Here is a 20,537-nt window from a genome sequence, read left to right on the forward strand (position 1 = left end):
ACATGGCAGCACACAGGCAGACATGATGCTGGAGAAGTAGCTGAGATTTCTACATCTGGACCCAAAGGTAGCATGAAGAGAGTGTGTCATTGGGCCAACTTGAGCATCTGAAGCCTCAAAGCCTGTTCACCCCCAGTGGCACACTTCCTCCAACAAGGCCACACCTCCTAATAATGCCAGCCCCTATGTGACCATGGAGGCCATTTTCATTCAAACCACCACAGTCAGTTTGCTGATTTTATTCGCTGGAATTGGAATAAAGTCTTTTAGAGGAGCATAGAAATAACAGTGCTGGGCCGGGCGGTGGTGGCGCACGCCTTTAATCCCAGCACTCGGGAGGCAGAGGCAGGCGGATCTCTGAGTTCGAGGCCAGCCTGGTCTACAAGAGCTAGTTCCAGGACAGGCTCTAGAAACTACAGGGAAACCCTGTCTCGAAAAACAAAACAAAACAAAACAAAAAAAAAAAAAGAAAGAAAGAAAGAAAGAAATAACAGTGCTATCAAGAACTGGAGCCAGCCTGTGATCTGTTCGAACCCCAGGGCTTTTGTTTGTCTGCTTGCTTCATTGTAAGAGTTTGGAGTGGAGGCCGGGTTGGCAATGGGAGATGGAGTTGGAGGAATTCTTAAAAATTTTAAAACAGCCTTATAGATAATTTCCAAATTTATTCCAGTTCCAAGTAAGGAACGAGCCCAGTTTATGGGTTGGTTCTGCATAGAGCAATAGACTGAAGAGGAACCCTACACAAGGTCCTAACAACATGCCGCTTTGTCCCGCAGGTCAGGGAGCGTGCTGCACCACTGGAATGAAATCTACTACTTTGTGGAGCAGCTGGCTCACAGATTCATCAGGTGCGTGTCACTCCACAGTCCCCTTTCTCATGGCTGGTGGTAAATCCAGCCCATCCACTGTTCCGAAAACTCCCAGACACGGTGGAAGTGCACACTGAGCAGACTTGTGGGTAAGGTGCTAGGTGACCAGCTCATGCCAATTTGCTTACAGCCCTTCTGGTTTTAATGTGAACACACCACAGCCCTGAGCGAGTCATGGCTGGCCACATGACCCCTGCATCCTCTCTCTGTGGGCTTGACCTCATCTTCCCAGGCAGGTTTGAGCATGGTCACTATAAACTTTGGAGGTGCACCCACTAAAGGAGGTGACATCACCATCTGTGGGGTCACACAGCTTTCTGGATGCACCTGCACTGTGTTGTCAAGATCCTTGATGCAGCTGGTGTGGGCATTGTGAGGGCTGATGTGGGTCCCCTAGTGGTAGATGGTCTCCATGGAGACCAATGTGAGCGAGCACAAAACTCTTCAGTCCATTTCTATAGCACAGGGTCCTCTGAGTCCAGGGTAACACATCCTCCTCCCATACTTAGCTGTCAAGCAACATGCTCTTACTTCCCTAAGAGGAAAGGAAGGGTAGCCTTGAATCTGCAGCAGGAATCACCTAAACCCGGGTGACTTAGAAAGTAGGTGCTGAGAGGAGAACATGGAGAAGAGGTACGGGCAAGGTGAGAGACCATGTATGTGTGATGCTAAACAAACATTTCGACAAATCATTGAACTTCGATATGACAGTCTAGATTGAGAGCCATTGGGGAGCCGCGTGTTGAAAAGCTTTTGGTGGGAAATTCCTGCCTTTTGGGTCATTTCAGTTTAAAGTCTTTTTTTGTTATGGAGCCAAACATCCTCTCCTGCACTCTCACCCAGTGACCCTTTCAAGTGACACAAAGCACATCCACATCCAAGTCCTTGACAGCATCTGCTCTGTCTCCACTTGCTGTCTTCTTTTCTCCCTCTGAGCTGAGGAGCCCAGTGGAAGAGGATCCAGTTGGGCGAGATGAGTTTTGAATCCAAGCTCCCTGTGCAACCCTAGCAATGGGCTTAACTTTGGATGAACAGAGGCTCCATAAAAGGAACAGACAAAGATTAAGCGTGTGACGCCATATTGCCCAGCATCTGCATGGAAGTGGCCTCCAGTGCTGTCTGCCAGGCCCATCAGCGGTTCCATACTCTTCACTATATTAGAATCAAAGACACGGTGGGGCTACTGAGTCAATACTTACCCCAGTCTTCTGCTGTACAGATGAAGAAAGAAAAAACCAGAGACATCTACAAGGCTTACTCTTAGACCTCGAGGTGCTTTCTGTGTTGGTCATACTTCCTGTCTCTGTGACAAACGCCTTGGAGAGCAGCCTAGAAGGAGGGTTCATATGGGTTCATGGTGGCAGAGGTTTCGTGCCCTGCTACCTCCACTGTTCTCAGACTGTCCTGAAGTAGAGCTTCCTGGCCTAATGTGCGGTGTAGCGATGCTTCTTGCCTCCTGGTGGGTAAGAAACAGAGGCAGCATCAGGCAGGGACTGGAGACCTGGTAGAACACCAAGAAAACACCACCAAGTAACCCACTTCCTCCACCTAGGTTCCATATTCCACAGTTTCCCTACCTCTCAGCAGACTGTTCAAATGTTGACTCTATCAGTAGTTAGAGCTATCAATGAAGGTGGTGTCTCTTGATCCAATCTGAAGCCCCACCTCGGAACACTGCTTACATCGGCATCAAAACATAAGATTTCAAGGAGATGCTCCATATCCAGACCATAGCAGATCCCTTGTGTGCAGGGGCCAAGTCTGTCACCGAGTTTTGTTTCTGCAATGGTCCAAGGGCTGTTAACAGTGCCAGGTACTCTCTTGAATAAGGAGAGGGGGAGTATTGTCTTCAAATGCTGCTGGGGAAACTGGATATCTGCATGTAGAAGAATGAAACTAGATCCATATCTCTCACCCTGAACAAAAATAGATTCCAGAGGATCAAGGACCTCAACTGAAGACTTGAAACTCTGAAACTGCTACAAGATATATGCATAGGTAAAGACTTTCTGCAAAAGACTCTGGCTACACGGGAAGATAAGGCAAATGATTAACAAACGGGGCTTTGTGAAATTTAACGCTTTTGAGTAGCGAAGGAAGCTGTCAATCAAGTGAAGAAGTAATAGATAGAATCAAATAAAGCCTGTGCCAGCTACAGACCTATAGGAGAAGCAACATCCGAAGCATACAAACAACTCAAAAATTAATCATCAGGAAAAGAAAAACTAAGAAAATGGGCTATGAAATTGAACAGAAAGTTCTCAGAAAAATTATCTGAGGAATACAAATCAAAACTACCTTGAGACTCTGTCTCATCCTAGTCAGAGTGGCTGTTACCAAGAAAACAAATTCCAGCAAGCATGTGTAGAAGGGCGAAGCCTTATCTGCTGTTGTTGGAGTGTGAACCGGTGCAGCTATTATGAAATCAGTGTGCGGGTTTCTCAAAACCTGAATGATGATTTTATTTATTTCTTAAATAGCACACTGTGGGGTAGAGGTAGCCAATATAAAATGGGTTGACACTAGCATAATATGTCACTGCTGACTGCAGAGGGTCTTTCTGAGTTGAAATCCTTTAATTGCCCTTTGTTCTGACCCCCTCACCTTCCTAAAAATAATTCTTACTCTTCACCCTTTCCTTGAGCTCCAGGCCTACGCTTCATTCCCATCACACTCAGGAAGTAGCCCCATTTCCTGGCCACTGAGAGCCTAGAGGGAAGCAGACAGATGTTCCCTTAGCACCCAGTCCTGCCCCGAAGAGTTGCATGCTTGTCCTTCCTGTACCCATGAGGACCAACTGCCCACCTTTAGGGCCATTCTCCCACTTTGTCCATTCCATGCCATTGACTCTAGACTCCTGGATGCCTTGGTTCCTCTTCTAACTTCTACTTTCTTGCTGACGCCCTCCTGCCTGTCCAATCACCATTGCTTCTTCACTCTGCTAAAGCAGACACAGCAAAAACCCCCAATCAAAGACACATCAGGCACATAGAAATAATGGAAAGTACTAAGAGTGCCCAAAGCTTTTGTAGCAGTTAAAAGACAAGATCTGATTTATGTTTCATGATAAATAACTTGGGGAGCAGCACGGAGAATGCAGCAGCGTCAGGGGTGATGCTAGGAGACAGCCGTGATGGGCAGGCAACTGAGCCTCGGGCCTGAAGCTAAGCAATGAAAAGAGGTCTGTGTGTTCAAGGATCATTATCAGCTCAGCTCTGTGAGGTCAGTGCCTTGTGAAGACACAGCTTGGTGCTATGCTGGTTGACCAGTTGGCCTTCTGACAAGCGCCCTGCAGGATGGCAGCGAGTTGCCAAGCCTTGTGAAGGCTGCCAGCGCTTCTTGCCAGTCCTCACATGAGACGGCCCTGTTACCCAGAGAGTGAATTTTACACTGAAAGTTTTTGAGTGCTGAATAAATCATAGAGCCACCGAGCAGAAGAGACTCTCTGTGGCCCAGCTGCCCCTCTTCCCTCAGAGGCAGCTGAGGAGGAGCTAAGTGAACAGCGATCCTTCTGAGATACTCCCTTCTTCTGGAGAGGCTGTCAGACTTAGGTGATACGATTCCCCATTTCACAGACACTTTGTAGATAAGCTCCCTTTGGGGAAGTCTTGGGTTGGGATAGAGTTCATCTTTCTTACTGTGATATATCTACTCTGTGACAGTGTCCTGTCAGAAGGGAGACATAGAAGGCAGCTTGGTTCAGAGCTTCAAGGTGGCCATTGGCTAAACTCTTGCCACACCCACTGGGACTCCCATCTAGGTGGTGTCTCAGTGCTGGGAGCCATGTCATAAAGCCAAAAACAGGAAGGAAGCTGGGAAGGGACTGATCTGCCTCAGGTGTTCTGTCTGACCTAACAGAGTTTCTCTCCTTTTCAGCCCACAGCTAAGGATGTCCTTCATTGTCTTCTCCACTCGAGGGACAACCTTAATGAAGCTAACTGAGGACAGGTAAGGGGACTCTGCACACGTCCTTTCAAAGTCTGTCCTGAGTAGCCCTGAGATTTGCGCCTCCTGGCATCTCAGGTGCCCGTCTATCTAACATCTATCTCTTAACTCGAGCCGTGATGTTTGCATCTGGGCCTTCTGCTGGCTCACTCTGCAGTGGCTTCCGATGACATTTCCTGACACTGGTGAGATGTTTTAAATAACTGGACCATGTTTAGATGAGCCTTGCATTTGAATGTTAACTCCATCTGCTGAGTTGGAGCAAAATGTTGACCAATTTGGTTCTTTAGGGATTGTGTTTTTACCCATTTGGATTGGATTTATTTGGTAAGCTAGAGTTTTGGAAATCCAGTAAATACTCCACTTGGGAGGTAAGAGCCTGAAATGTGTCCCTGTGTGATTGTCAAGGAGGAAAGTTGTGGCACAAATAAATAGAAGGAAAGCTTAATTAAGTAAGGGAAAATGTCAGTTTTGACAAACATTCTCAGGGATTTAACCATGTTCCACATCACACATGAAGACCGTTGGTGACTAACACACGCCACTTATTCCTAGTTATCATGATGCATGGGAAGGGCCATGAAAAGTCTCCTCGCATTCATGCCACTGAATACTTTTTCTGAAAAATGAGGCATGGTCCACCTGAGGGAAGCACTGTAGGAACGTGGGATTCCTGGATGACTTAAATATAGGTGCACTGGAAAAAGAAATGCAGGAAGGGCAAGGGTTAGTCCATCTTTCTGTGGCTCTGACAAAATGCCACAGACTTGGTACTTTATATAAAGAAAAGTTTTATTTAGCTCACATTTCTGGAGAGTCAGTATATGCCAGCATTTGCACATCAGATGTGGCCAATGACATTACAGCAGCCAAGACCACATGGCGAGATGGAACCCAGAGAGTCAGTGGCTAGCCCCACTCTCCATACACTTAACTTGGCAAGAGTCTGGGTTCTGCATTAACACTAGTTTCTTTAGCACCCCCACTTTGCTGAAGGTTGTGAGCCTCCGGGGGTGACTGCATGGCTTGGTCAAGCATGCACCCGACACACACTCAATCTTACCACGTACAGAGGAGACTAGTGGTCAAACTCACTTGCCCTAGGGAGAGAGGCTGCAAGGATCGAGTTTTTTGATCCAGTTCTACCTTGTCTTACAATGGTTTGTTGGATTCTGGAATTGAAGCACGATTAATAAAAACTCAGAGAGAAAAATTGGGGTTCAACCTGAAGGTCAGAAAAGCAAAGCAACCAGACACTGGCTCTACCTCAGTTTGAAATGGTGATCCTGCCTCCAGGAATCTCTGAATGAGATTGTTCCTGAGAGCTGTCTCCTCCCATCTTATATTCCTCTCTAGGGCTGGGATTGAAGGCGTGCACTGCTGGGAACAGAGGCATGTGTTACCCCTGCCTGGTCTGTAAGGCTGACCAGTGGGGCTGTTTTACTCTCTGATCTTCAGACAAGCTTTATTTAATAAAATACAAATGAAATATTACTACAGGAAATCTGTCTCTTCTGAGAGCATTTGCTCTTCTCAGCATCCCTCTGAGATAGTCAAGGATGCTGATATACCCTATGTGTATTTGACAAAGTTTATAGAGTTTTAAAAGAAACTTGTGAAGATAAAAGGCACCAGGCTGGAGAGATGTAAAATGCTTGGTTTGCCAACATGAGGCAACATAAGGACCTGAGTTTGGAACTCCAGTCCACGTTACCAAGGCAGACTGAGTGTGCCTCCTATCCCAGCCATGGTGGGATGGGTGCTGAGAACAGGCAGATTGCCTGGAAGTTCAGCACGCAGCTAGCCAGCCTGCTCAGCAAATCTAGGTGAGATCCGTCCTCAAGAAGGCACCTGAGGGCCAGCACATACTCCCACACATCCTGTGCACATGCACGCCCGTGCCTACACTTGAACTCCCACACATCCTGTGCACATGCACGCCCATGCCTACACTAGAACTCCCACACACTCCCACACAAAACAACAAGGCATTCATTGGTCAGGAAAGATTCTCATTTTAACAAGATGAAAACATATGTTAATCAAAAAGCATAATATTAGAGATATATTAGCAATGTATTCTGATATGTTCATCGGTTCCAAAATGCATTCAGACAGCTATGGGAAGATTGAAGAAATAAAGTGTAAACGGCTGCGTGCTGAGGCATAGTAAATGAACCACAATGAGAACGATGACGTAGTCCTCTCCGGTTTCTCACGGTGTGTCATTAAGTCCTTATTTTGTGTGCAGTTACGGCAGCGATTCCTAACCACTGTTAAACTTTCTCGTCTTTAGCTCTCAGCAGTTTGATGATGATGCAGGGGGCTGGGCAGAGCGTATTGAGTCTGTAAAGTCATTTCTAGATCTGGCAAGTTTACAAGCCCGCTGTACAAGCTGTTTGTTCATTTGTTCTGTAGCGTTTACTTTCTGCTCTTTCTGGGACTCCCACAGAGCAGGCAAAGACATCTCCGTGTTACTCCACACAGGCCTACAGTTGCTTTAGATCTTTTCCAGTCCTTCTCTCTGTTCTTGGTGGATGATTTCTGCTCCCAGGCCAGTACTCCCTCCTCCCTCTGTCATCTTCCTTCAGCCATTCAGCTCCTGTGCTGAATCCTTTATTACAGACATTTACTTTTTCAGTTCTAAATTCTTGAAACTTCCGTGCCTCTGTCAAGTATTGGTTCATCTCCATTCCAAGTGTCCACAGTGACCTCACAGGGTGGTCCATGTACCTGTGTTCATGTCTGCCACGGTTCCAGTTTCTTGGGACTGGCATCATTATCGCTGCTCCCCATGAGAGCTTATCATGTCTTTAGGTGTGTTTATTTGTTGAGTAAGTTTTTAGAACGTGGCTTTATTTTTATATTGCCTAAACCTTGGGGGGGGGGGGTTGTTTTCCTTTCTTTGCTTCAGTTTGCTGTAACCTGGGTTCAGGCCACTCTTCTATCTTTAGTGTGGACAGAGGTTTCAGTGTCCTCCCTGTTAATGAAACCAGGCTGTTTGGAACCTACCCTGGTGCAGCACCAGAGTGACCTTGAGACCTCCAGCTTTGGCCACAGACTTAGGAGTCGCCAGAAGCACTCCAGAATCAGCCCAAGAGGGGGTGTCTGTTGGCATTTTGGTCAGATAGGCTGCCAAGAGGCAGCCATCTTCTGAGGCAAAGCCAGAGTAGGAGGCTCCTCTCCCCAGGATTCCCAGAAATGGGGATTTTCTCAGCCTTTCCAAGACACTTCATCTACCACATGGAACTTATTGTCAAGTTAAGACCACAAGAGAAAAGAGAAAGTGAAAATCTGAAACTCACTTGTGTGGTCCATCTTTGGGGGGTTTTGACTCTTCTCAGCTTTGTTCACTTTCTAACCATTCCTGTGGCTGCTGTTCTGTGACAAGTTGTGGCAGGCCGTGGCAGGCTGTGGAAGGCCATGGAAGACTGTGGAAGGCCGTGGAAGGCCGTGGCAGACTGTGGAAGGCTGTAGAAGGCCGTGGCAGGCTGTGGAAGGCCGTGGCAGGCTGTGGAAGGCCATGGAAGGCTGTGGAAGGCTGTGGAAGGCCATGGTAGGCTGTGGAAGGCTTGGGCTTTCCTTCCTTTCCACAAATGAGGCCACTGAGATTCCGGAAGTTCACTGAGGTCTACTAACAGGCTAATGGCAGAACTCATTTCTGATCTCTGGATTCTGAACTTGGTTGAGTCAGAGCCTGTGTCAGGTCATGTCCCCTTCCACAGTTGCTCATCTTCTTCATTTTAAACAAGCCAAGATCTATGGGCCACAGTAGCATGTCCAGTGCCGACTGAAGTATTGTAATACAGCAGTGTTGCGTTAACAGCTACAGACGAGGCCCTGAAAACTTCAAGTCTTAATCATGACATTACTTGGAACACTTCAAACATGTTATTTTCTGACTATGAGATCGTGTCCGAGGAGTCTATCACTTTAGCGGAAACCCAGAGAGCTGGTGGGTGCCACCAAGGGCCCTTGTGCTGTCTGTTAATGTGCTCATATAGTTCTTCTTTGTTTTTACATACCATGGGAGTAGAAACCATTAAAAAGATTTTAAAGTGCTGGCTGATTTTCACATTTCTGGTTGTATTTGGTTATGCTTTATTCTTAATATATTATTCTTATTGTACATTATTCAAAAGCTAACATTCTTATTCATAATCTCTGTTATTACTGCTTTTGCTTATGGCATTTTGCATTTTTTAATTTAAGTTTTGCCCCAAGTTATTGCTATGTAAGGCATGGGGCCAATGTTTGACATTTCCTGTGCTGGGAACCGGCATCCCAGAACTGCTGTGGAGCAGCCTTTTAACCAGCCACATAGAAGTGGCCTGGGTGGACTTGGGCACTGCTTTCTGCTCTGTTATGGTTCCACTTTGTTTTCCTGCAGTTCTACACCCAACCACGCTGTTTTAATTAGTTTCAACATCTGGAGGACCAGTCTTTCCTCATTTCTAATATTGAGCAAAAATCTCCTTGGTCTTTAGTGGGTTTTTCCAACCATGTGCTTTTAGGGTTTTCTTTAGTGTTCCAAATATCCTTGGGGTTTTCATCCGAGTCCCCTGGGAGGCATTTTTTCGACACAGCACTCACTGTTATTTCAGGGTGCTTAGCACTTCTGGGGTATGTCCTCCAGGAAGGTCTGAGCTTTTTTTTCCTAAGTTGCATTCAGTGTTGGTTAACTGTTCCCACTGTGAGTGGAACATCACCTGTTCCAGCACCTAGTTTTATTAGCACTCACAGACATGGTGGGCTTGGTGTTTGGAATCCACAGGCTTCATAAGCAGCATATAATTGTTATAGGAGCATCCATGGGACTTTAGCGTGGACAATCAGTTCAGCCTGCGACTCCAGAAGTAACTTAAAAAATAATGTCTTGAGGGGAAATTGCTGGTTTTTACAAAACTTTTTCTTCTATCTTCCTCTCTGTCTCTGTCTCTCTCTGCCACCCACTTCTTTCTCTCTCTGTCCCTGTCCCCCACTCTTCCTTCTCTTGGGTATTGTAGGTAGAACTTAGGGCTTGGACATGCTATCTAAGTGCTGTATCACTGTGTCACTGTGTCACTGAGCCATATCCCTGGCCCTGTACAGTTGTATACACACACACACACCACACCACACCACACACACACACACACACACACCCTTTTAATGAAATATTTTATTAGCTCAAGCTTTCTCAGTTGCCTAATTGTTTGTTCCTTAAATTTATCAATACTTCTGTTTTGTATGTTTTTTTCAATTTTATGATTCATTATTTTATATTACCATTATGGATTCTCATTTCCTCTGTTTCACGCTTTTTTGCCATCTTGAGATGAAAGGAATTATTTTTTGGTATCTTATCTTTTCTTAATAATAAAAGCTGGTGTTGAAATAAATAGATCTGAATTCAGACCTGTTGAAGTTGAACCTCATTCTGCTGATGTGTCTTGTTCTCCGTGCTAACTTCGGACTCATCTGCAGGTATAACAGCTTTACTCTTGCTAGGTAATGATTCAGGAAGGTGTTCCCATGTGATTTTGTTTACCCTTCCCTCAGGTCTTAGAAGACAATTAGGATAATTTAATTTGGGGTGTTAGTTTCTCGCTTTATTCATTTCGCTGATGGACTTCCATGTGCTCGATGTGCTATATACCCCCAACCCCTAGCTCCAGGATTTTCTTTCCCAGAACCTTTTGGAAGATTTTTTTCTCTATCTCAAATATTTAAAAAATTATTAGCATTATATCTGGGTCAGAGTCATCTTACTGATTCTGTGAATGACTGTGTAGAGTATCTAAGCCATTCTATCTGACACTTTAACTCCCTCCACTCAACACCTTTTTCTTCTATTATTTATCATTACTCCTTTGATCTGCTTATTAGTTCTCTTTGATGGTCTAAACATATGTTTAATCTGTCTTTTTCATTATGTCAGTGTGTGCACACGAATGGAAAGGCCAGGGAGGGACATTGGCGTCTTTCTCCATTTCACCCCAACACTTTTTATTTAATTTGTTGAGATTCTCTTTATTTTTATGTGTATGGGTTTGAGACAGGTCCTCTCACTGAATCTGGAGCCAGCTGATTCAGCTAGTCTGACTAGACAAAGAGCCCCAAGCAACTGTTTGTCTCTGCCGTCACAGACCTGGGATTACAGGTGCATGTCAACATGCCTGGTACCCTCTCCAGAACCATGACCTACCAGGGGGTGACTGATTTCAATCTCTCCCATGGCCCACCACTGGGTAGTTGGGTTAAGACCCCTCTCCAGGCCCCTCACTGGGTGGCAGGTTTAGGATCCCTCCCCTGTGGAAGCTCAGGCCATCCTCCTGTGACCTGGAATGAGAGGATGTGTCTTCCTCCATCCCAGCAGCTCCGTTTCCTTCAGGGATTCTAAGATCTGGGCTTGACACCCTGCTTGCTTTCCTTCAGGCCGTAAAGACCGTCTGCTGGATCCTGGTATTTAGCTGTGTCTGTGATGCTCTGAAAAGGGCACTGAGGGTTAGACCTGTATTCCTAAAGGACCGGTTTGGACTGTGAGTCTCGCCTTTCTTCCAGACTTTCCCAGATTCAAACACAAAGCCAACAAACAAAACAGCCGCGAGTCAGAGGATTATCATATCTTATTCAACCCACTGGCCTCGTTTTACCAGTAATGAAAAGGATTCCCAGATGGACCGGGTTGTTTGTGCTGCTCCGTTCATGTACTCGGCGCCAGATTTTATTCACAAATTTAAGATTTTATCTCAGTTATTTTTTCCCTACTGCATATAACCTTTGCTGTCTACCTGTGTCTACTGTGTGTTGCCTTCTGGTCTGTCGTCTATGAGATACTTACATGGGACCACATATGTGTATAATATTAATATGTGGGGGTGCCTACATATATTCTTTAATAATCGTTTACCATGTTCCAGTAAATAGAAAGTAATGTCTACCCGTGGGGCTCTCTTTAGAGCTGCATTTGTTATTATATCATAGGTGGGGGTACCCAGGCAGAGGAGGCTCAAGGCCACTGTGCTGTGTAACTGTGGGAACCTGGACTGGAGAAAAGGTGCCATATTCAAGTTCTTCCAAACACTAAATATCCAAGACTCTTCTCCCCTCTCATTTTAAAATTTAAAGAGGGATTTATTTAGAGCCCAATCTCTCAGGAATAGCAACATGGAATCACTCTACTTCAGAACCAAGAGATGTTTCCAGAGCATGGTCAAGCTGAGAGGGGAGAGGAGTCTTGGATATTTAGTGTTTGGAAGAACTTGAATATGGCACCTTTTCTCTCTCTGTAAAATGCTGGAAGGATTCATAGTGCAAACATGCTGTAAGTGTTCAGTGAACAGTAGTTACTATCATGAGTGCTCGATGAATGGCTGCATCCCAAATCTTCCATAGTCACTGTGCCACTGGCCCCAACTGTGGCTGCATTCTCGCATCCAGGGACAGAAGCTGAATCAAGGTCTCTGCCCCACACCACCCCACTCCCTGCAAAATCCTGGTCACGCCAGATGGTGACACTGTCATCTGGGCTGTCACTCTTGCTGCAGTTGGGGGACCTGTTGAACCTTGCATTTATGGCTGCCCCTGACAGGTCCCAAACACAACCCCCAAGTTCCTCTTCTGCTGCTCATTCCAGCAAGTGTTTAAACGGTTGAACATTTGGGGTGTGAAAATGTGTAGAGAAAAGGATCACAAACTCCCATTTCACACCTCTAGGCTTGAGAAATAGAATGTCACAGGAGACACTTCCTGGGGGCACAATCTTTGTCTTTTTCCACAAAAGGAATTGCTGCCTTGAATTTGGAGTCTATCATCTCCAGGAATGTGTATACTTTTACAACCCCAGGAACAATATACTTCATATTGAACTACTTATTTAATAATGAATAAATGTGTGTTTGTGTGTGTTGTGGGAGTAGCAAGTTATGGATACATATGTTTATGTGGGTTCAGGCCAGAGGTCAACCTTGGGGGATCTCTCTTTGGTGTCTAACCCATGAGCCCCAAGGATCCATGTGTTCCTGCTATCTTAATGTTTGGATTTCAACCACATGCTGTCATGCCTAGCTTTTCACTTGTGTTCTGGGATCAAACTCAGGGCCTTACTTGTGTAGCAAGGATTTTATCAACTGGGCATGCCCGTCTCCTTGTGAGGACTGGGCTGGGCAGAAGCAGGGACTTCTTGTGCTCTGTGATGGGGAGGGTGGGTGAGTGGGCTGCTCAGTACGGGAGTATTTTTGGTGTTACTGGTTAATCTTCAAAGGTAGAGTGCTGTGTGAGCTTAATTTCCACTGTGATTTCCACTCCCTCTGGCTTCTTGGTTCTTTCCTCTAATTCTGTCTTTGCAGATCCTTCCTGCCCACAAGCACCTCATATGTTGTATTATCCAGATAGATCTAGCATACTTCTACCCTCCCCCTCCAGCTCAGCTTGGCTACATAATGTGGACAGAGAGGTACTATGTGTGGTGGAGAACTATAGCCTTCACTGTTGAGGGGAAATTTCTAGAAACAATGCGTAGGTCTTAAATTGCGTTCATTTCTCAGTATGTGAGGACGTCCAGCAGCAGTCCTCTGCCTTCCCTTGAGTCATGTTTACTAAGTGTGACTGTGCTGTATACATTACCCATCCATTGGCCACCTTGCTAGTGGCTGTCTTCATCATGGGACGGCTGGAGTGGGACCATCTTGCTTTTGTTAAAATAGTTCTCACTTTACTTACTGTGGCTCTAATGGACCGGAATAGCAGTGCTGGCTATCTGAATATTCCAAAGAAAAGATCAAAGACAAGAACAAATTTATCAGAGAATCATGAAGACCAAAAAAGAAATGTTGCTAGTTTTCTTATCACACTTCAGACTTTGAGAGTTCTAGTCCTGCTCACAGTGCACTGACATGGGAGGAGGGTGGCCAGCTAGACCCGAAAATGTGCTCTAAGCAGTCAGGATGAGTACCAGAGAGCACCAAGCCTCTATGGCTACTTCAGCAAGAGATCTCCTGGGGCCAGTGCCACCACAGCTCACTAAGGGTAAGGGATGAAGTCAGAGAGCCGTGAATAAGACTGGACTAAAACTGTAAACATCAGTGGATGGGCTGGGCCTGCACACACAGGAAATGGTAGTGCACAGAGGACTCGGAGCGTCTCCTGGGCATCGTGGCATATCTCAACAGAAGTATGGCATCTGTTATATTTTAAAGCTTCATAAATAAATAAGTGAGATAGATTACAATAGTAGCAAAAATGAAAGTGAATGATATTGATGTGAAGTATTTCATTATACGGAGAAAGGCATAAGATTAATAAAATAAGAATGTGTATTGAAGTCCAATGATCAGCTGGGGAAAAAAAGGCTGATGATGGAGAGACACCCACAACAGATAGCTCTGTTTTTAAAGGCGAACGGAGGTAATTGATCAAACAAAAGAATGTAGAAGAGAAACAAAAGAACTGGCCATTGCAAGCCAACACAGACTTCATCCCAACTGTGCCGATATTTACATTAAACAGAAAGTGACCAACATATTTCGACCAAAGACGAAGGATACCACACTAGAGAAAGCTGCAAGAGCCAACCAAGAGCTGGACCATTCATCCAGCTGCCTTTCTCTAGAGGATGGACTGAGGACCGGCCTCAGTTGCCAAGGATGGCACATCTGTGTCTTAGGGTTTCCATTGCTGTGATGAAACACCATGACAGAAAAGCACTGTGGGGAGGGAAGGGTTAATTTCCTCCGTGCATTCTCAGATCATACTGTATCACCATGGGAAGTCACAGAAGAAGGAGCCCAAGGAGGGAAGCAGGAGGCAGGAACTGAAGCAGAGGCCACGGAAGAAAGCTTCTTATGGCTAGCTCAGCCTGCTTTCCTATGTTCCTCAGGACCACCTGCCCAGGGCTGGCACTGCCTCCAGTGGGCTGGGCTTTCTGGCATCAATCAAGAAAATGCCCTACAGACTTGCTTACAGCGTGGGGGCATTTTTCTCAATTGAGGCATTGAGGCTTCTCTTCCCAAATAATTCTAGGTATAAAAATAAAAGGTTGAAAAAAAGCAGGATCCGTGATATTCTCAGAAGGTTGGGAGATCACATGCTGCCCTCCAAGTCTGCAGCATTTGAAGATGGCAAACCCAGAGAACAGAGCCCTGGTTATTGTGTTTGCCGATGTCTTCCAGGCGAAAGCAAGTCACAGAGCCAAGTGCAAAGCAGTGTGGGAAGGGACAAGAGAGCAGGGGTACTCGGAGGTTGAGGACACTGTTAGGGCAGTCTTCTACACACAATTCCATATTCCAAGCAATGCATGGGATAAATAATAGCAATGGGCTAAGGGAACGAGTAGAAGATATGCATTGTATAAACATTAACCATAAAACTTGGAACGGCTATATTAATATTACACAAAGTGGACTTCCAAACAAAAACTGTTTACTGGATAAAGTCCAAACACCATTTTGTCAAGGTCAAGCTACCGATGAAGAAGAAAGCAGAAGGGAAGTTAAACAGTGTTGCCAGCTGAAGCACAGTGAAAACCCAGGAATCAGCAGTTGTGCACACGACTCGGGTCAGCGTGCAAGAAGAGCTAGAAAACAGCAAAGGTGTCTCTCAGACGAGAAGTGTGAAGGGTTTAACAGCAGCAACCAGCTTTTCTGTTTTATGAAGCTCAAAGTAAATAGAGGAAAATAACTAAAAATTCTGAGAATTTTAAAAGAAGGAACTGATAAACGTTTGATAAGATTGGTTTTTGAGAGATAACACATAACTTACAAATATGATCAGTATGAAAAGATCTTGCTATAGAGATAAGAGAAAGCAAGGGGATACTGTCCTTTCTAGAAATAAACTCGGTAACAGATTGGACAAGCTCTTCTCAAGCAAGCGCTGAACCAACCCTCGGTGAGTGTCTGAGAAAGCCATGATCTCGTGTGTTGTAAGCAGTTATTAGTGTTCTCTTTAGAACTGGGGGGTGCCAGGATGACAGCAGAAGGTCTTGACCTGGGGGTCTGGACGGTCACACGTGTTTACTGTGTAAGTGAGGCCCCAGAGCCACAGCTACAGCGCAGCTGAGAAAAGCCCAGTACCACAGATGCGCCTTCACAGGGAGCTGCTACACTGGCAGTGCAGACCTCCTGTTGGGTTATCTACGTGTAGGGGAGGTTATTTTAACAAAATTTATGATAGACAGAGTGTAGTAACCCCGAGGAGGATTTCCCAGTGGAGGTAGAGGAAGTGCGTCCTGGTGCGCTGTTCCTTCAGGGCTTACGTCAGCAGACATCAGACTACGACCCCGGAAAGTCATCCGCAAGTCCACAGGGGATTCCTCCCACGACCACCTGGCAGCCCACCGCTCTGCTACACGCATGGATTCGCTAGACGCTAAGACGGCGATAGATGACTAAATAGTGCACGGAAGCTGGACCCGCTCATCCAACAGCTGCCTCCGCCGCGCCGGTCCTTAAGTGTTGTGTTGCTAAAGAAACACGAGATGTGTGGCTTGCAAACCCCCAACTTCTAAGTGGGAACACTGGCCGACAGAGAAACCACCAAGGCAAACAGGACATTTTAATAGCAGCCTCTTATGTAGGACACCCAGCCTCTCGATTCCCAGGAAGTTAATGTTGCATGGTAATTGAATTTTCCAGAGAGGTCGTCATCCCAGTCCTTAGATTTCTAAGACGACATAAGGACTCGCCCCCTGAGCAGCAGCTGTCCCAGTATCAGGACAGACCCACCATTCCCAGGCCAGTCTCTCTGCAGATTTCTAGATGCTTTGGGGGGTCTTAGAGAAAGGTCAGGGAGTGGAGGAAGAGGCAACAAAGCAGGTGACCAGTTAAAAAGCCAGTGTATCAGAGACATTTCTAGAGACAAAGGGAGGAAGAGACAGACAGACAGACAGACAGACAGAGAAAGATGGAGAGGCATACAGAGAGAGAGATGCTGAGAGTACCAGCTTAAGAAAATCTTTGTAAAAGAAAAGAAATGGGCCTAGAAAAAAAGTCCCCTGTCCTCATACTTTATTTGGCAGAAGAAGAATACAGTAAAGCCAAGGAACATTTTCCATGCCCCCAACACACCATTTTTTAAACTTTCTTTTTTAAAGCTCAGTGTTAACATAATATTCCAGCTTTAGTCCTCCAAGAATATTCCAGCTTTACTAGTCCATGACCAAAGTACAAGATCACCTTAACTTTTCCATTAGCATTTATGAAGTTTAAAGTGACGAGTTTCTTCAGAGATTTTCTAGCTTGCACGCAGCCCAGCTTAGGCATATGTCCCTCATATTGTGCTTTCTGGTCTCCCTATCCCTTTATTCCCTTCCACAGCCCTAACTCGCCTCATTGTACTGTGTTCAATTGTTTTCTCTTCTGGCTTCCACATAGGAGTGAACACATGCACTATTTATCTTTCTGAACCTAGTTTATTTCACCTACCATTATAATCTCTACTGTAGTACATTTCCTGGGTCATGATATCCATTCTTTATATCTTCATATTTGCACCACATCTTTTTGTACGTCCATCTCTTGGTGGACATCTGGATTGGTTCCCTGTCCTGGACATCATGAATGGTGCATCCGTAGCATGGCTATGCCCTACTCCTGTCGCGGGCTGACTGGATTCCTTCGGGTGTTGCCTAGGAGTGGAACGGCTTTGCCACCGACAAGTCTTTGCAGCTTTTGGGGAACTCTGTACTGGTTTCCATGGTGGCTTCAGCAGTTAAAGTCCCACAGCAATGGAGACGGGCTCCTCTTTCCCACATCCTCCCTGCATTCCTCATTTTCTTGGAGATAGCCATTCTGTCTGTGGTGAAATGGAATCTCAGTGTAACGTCACTTTCCCCAGTGGCTGAGGGTGTTGGACATTGTTTCGAGTGTGTCTTGGCCTTCTGTGTTTCTCCGTTTGTAAAGCCTGTGGGTAGACTGAATTATTTGTTCTTTGGGTATTTTGCTGTTACTGTTTGTTCCTTACAGATTCTGGATGTTCATCTCTTCTCCCACGTGTAGGCTTTCTCTTCGTTCAGCGGTTTCCTTTGCTGTGGAGATTTTGAGTTTAATACAACCTCAGCCAATTCTGGTCATTATTTCCTGAGATGCCAAAGCCCGTTTTACATGGTCTCTGTTATGCTTATGCCGAAGTGTTCTGCCTCTTCCTCTGGTAGTTTCAGAGTTTCAGGTACTACAATTAAGTCAGTGACTCATTTTGGGTTGATTTATGTACCGGTCAAGAGGTAGGGATCATATGACATCCTTCTATACATGGATAACCCATTCCGACGTCATTTGTGAAGAGGCTGTCTTTGGTCTCCAATGCATATTTAAGATTTATTTTCTTTTTAATTATATATATATATATATCTGAGAGGGGCTATGTACACATGAATTTCGTGTCCTCAGAGACTAGACGGGGCCATTAGATTCCTGTGAGCTGAAGTTACAGGTGAGCTGTTATATTATATAGTTATACTGTGAGCTGCCTGGTGTCAGTGCTAAGAAACCAAACTCTGAACTCTTAACCAGTGAGCCGTTTCTCTAGTCCTCCAATGTATGGGGTGTTTGTTGGTGTTTTTTTGCTTGTTTTAACACAGTCAAGAAATAAGTGACTGTAGCAATGGGGGTTTATTTCTGAATCTTCTAGTGTATTCCACTGGTCTATACGTCTGTATTTGTCACTGTGGCTCTGTAGTGTAGTTTGAGGTCGAGTATTGTAGTCTTCCAGTTTTGCTTTTTTTTTCCCCTCAGGACTGCTTTAGACTCCCGGGATGTTTTCTGCTTGTGTATTTTAGGATTGTATATTTACTTTCTACACCCAATCTAATTTTCAGAGAATAATCTTCATCCCCATGATTTCCCCTCCTCTTAGCTATTTTGAAGGATCCTGGGACTGCTATCTCTCAAAGCTCAGGAACAGACTCTGATTTTCCATCCCTGCCTCTGCTGCTAGGAAATCATGAACAAATGAGTTTGTCCTAATCCACAAGACAAAGCTCTGCCAGGTGACAACTGGTGCCTGTCCCATCCTCACCTCTGGTGGCCTTGTTGAGGAACACCATTCTTGTCTTTATCTATTTTACTAAAACATGCATTATTTTTCTCTTTCTCATCAAAAACCAAACAACACAGTTGAAATCATGCCCTTTGATGGAATGTTGAGATATTGGATGTGATGGGAAAAAAATCACAACACAAAAAAATGGCTTCCACCCACCGCAAGGGCCCAGACCTGTCCCAGGGCCAGTGACCAGGCCCCACTTCAGCCTGGCCTTCCTCCACATGGCCAAGTGAGGCCCCTCTCTTTCCAAGATGACTGACAGTCGTGGTACCTGCTCCCCCACCCACTTCACAGGAACCTGTTGAATGTCTGTCAAATTCCAGCCACAAGACCTAGAAAACATAGCAGGGACCCAAACAGACCTGGTTCAGGAAAAGGTCGCGCTACAGGGGTTGCTGACGCAGAGGGTCTTTCAAACCAGGAACCCAAGAAGACCAGTGCAGCTGAGTCTGGGGTGGTGGAAGCAGGCAAGGGAAAGGAGAGACTGGACAGGGAGGCAGTGGCCACACCTACAGGTGTGCACCGCAAAGCCAAGGGAGGCTCCTCTTGTACAGGGACTTGATACGGAGGGTCTTGAGCAGAGGCGAGAACGGTGTGATTTGATCTGCATTTTAAGAAGCCTCTGGCAGCCTCACACAGAGTAAGTGAAAGTAGAGGAGCAGGTGTTATTTCAGAGGCTTTTGCAAGCAAGGTCAGATGGTGGTGCAGCCCCCGGTGCTGTCTGGGTTGGGTGTGGATCCATTTCCAGATATTTTGCTGATGATTCAGGCAGAGGTCCAGGTAGGTTTCCACTTCTTGAGGCCGCCTTGTGCGGCTGGGTTCTAATGGGGCAGCCAGACAACGTCTGCACCTTCCCTAAAGTTTGAGTGACAGGGCGTTGAATCGTCCACCTGAAAGCAGCAACAGCGGGGACTTGTGTCCGGCCCTTCCGGTGTGCCATTACAATGTTCCCCTCCCCCTTTCCCAACCAAGCCTCCTGTCATATCAATTTTTATTCAGAATTGGTGTTTATCATTAGAATTTCTACCCGAACAAATGCTGGGATAAGCAGCTGTGTTCCATTCATTGGCTCACCCATTCAAGAAAAAGCTTCTCAGTGCCCCTAATTGTAGGGCCTCTAGGATCCTATCTCACCCCTGGCAATAGCTAGTCATGAGGCCTTGGACAGGCTCCTGGGGGGGGGGGGGTTGTGATTCAGGGTCGTAGCTGTGGAATTGAAGAGCCACCACAAGGCTTGAGTGCTGGGAACATCATATCGCCCATCCCCAGCAGAGCCTGTCTGTGGAACTCTGAGCTGGGATGCGCAGAGGCAGCACCTTCGGCTCCCAGTCTTGCCCTCTTTATCTCTGTGATGCAGGGACAGCAGCACCCACACTGAGAGGTTATCGGGAGGCAAGATCAGCATCTGTGAGTGGGGTTAACATATCATGTTCCCCCGGAATGTTAGTCTCTTCCGACCTGAAGGCTCTTTCTCCCTGGTTTACCCTCTCAAAGGTACAGGAGTGGGATTAGGGCTCAGAGGCTCCAGCATAGTCAGTGCTACTGCAGAGCTAGGAACATGAATGCATATCTTACTGTCCCGCGTCAGTGGTCTGGAGACCCTGTGGCTCCAGATGCTACTCCAGCTCTCTCCCATCCTCTGTCTCACTTCCTCTTCCTTCCCCCACCATCACCTTGTCCAGACAAAGGAACAGCACCCAG

At 46.0% G+C, this 20,537-nt stretch overlaps 1 protein-coding gene across 3 annotated transcripts in view; it reads left to right on the forward strand.

The window, feature by feature from the left end:
• The window catches only part of Antxr1 (ANTXR cell adhesion molecule 1), a 185,763-nt gene that overhangs the window by 23,271 nt on the left and 141,955 nt on the right, over positions 1-20,537 (forward strand). For all 3 annotated transcript variants that reach the window (XM_038320077.1, XM_038320075.1, XM_038320076.1), the window contains exons 2-3: positions 777-848; positions 4,746-4,817. In XM_038320077.1, the coding sequence (XP_038176005.1) occupies positions 777-848; positions 4,746-4,817 (144 nt within the window). The remainder of the gene's footprint in view (positions 1-776; positions 849-4,745; positions 4,818-20,537) is intronic.

This window comes from Arvicola amphibius, chromosome 2, assembly GCF_903992535.2.
Source record: "Arvicola amphibius chromosome 2, mArvAmp1.2, whole genome shotgun sequence".
NCBI classification, from domain to species: Eukaryota; Metazoa; Chordata; class Mammalia; order Rodentia; family Cricetidae; genus Arvicola; species Arvicola amphibius.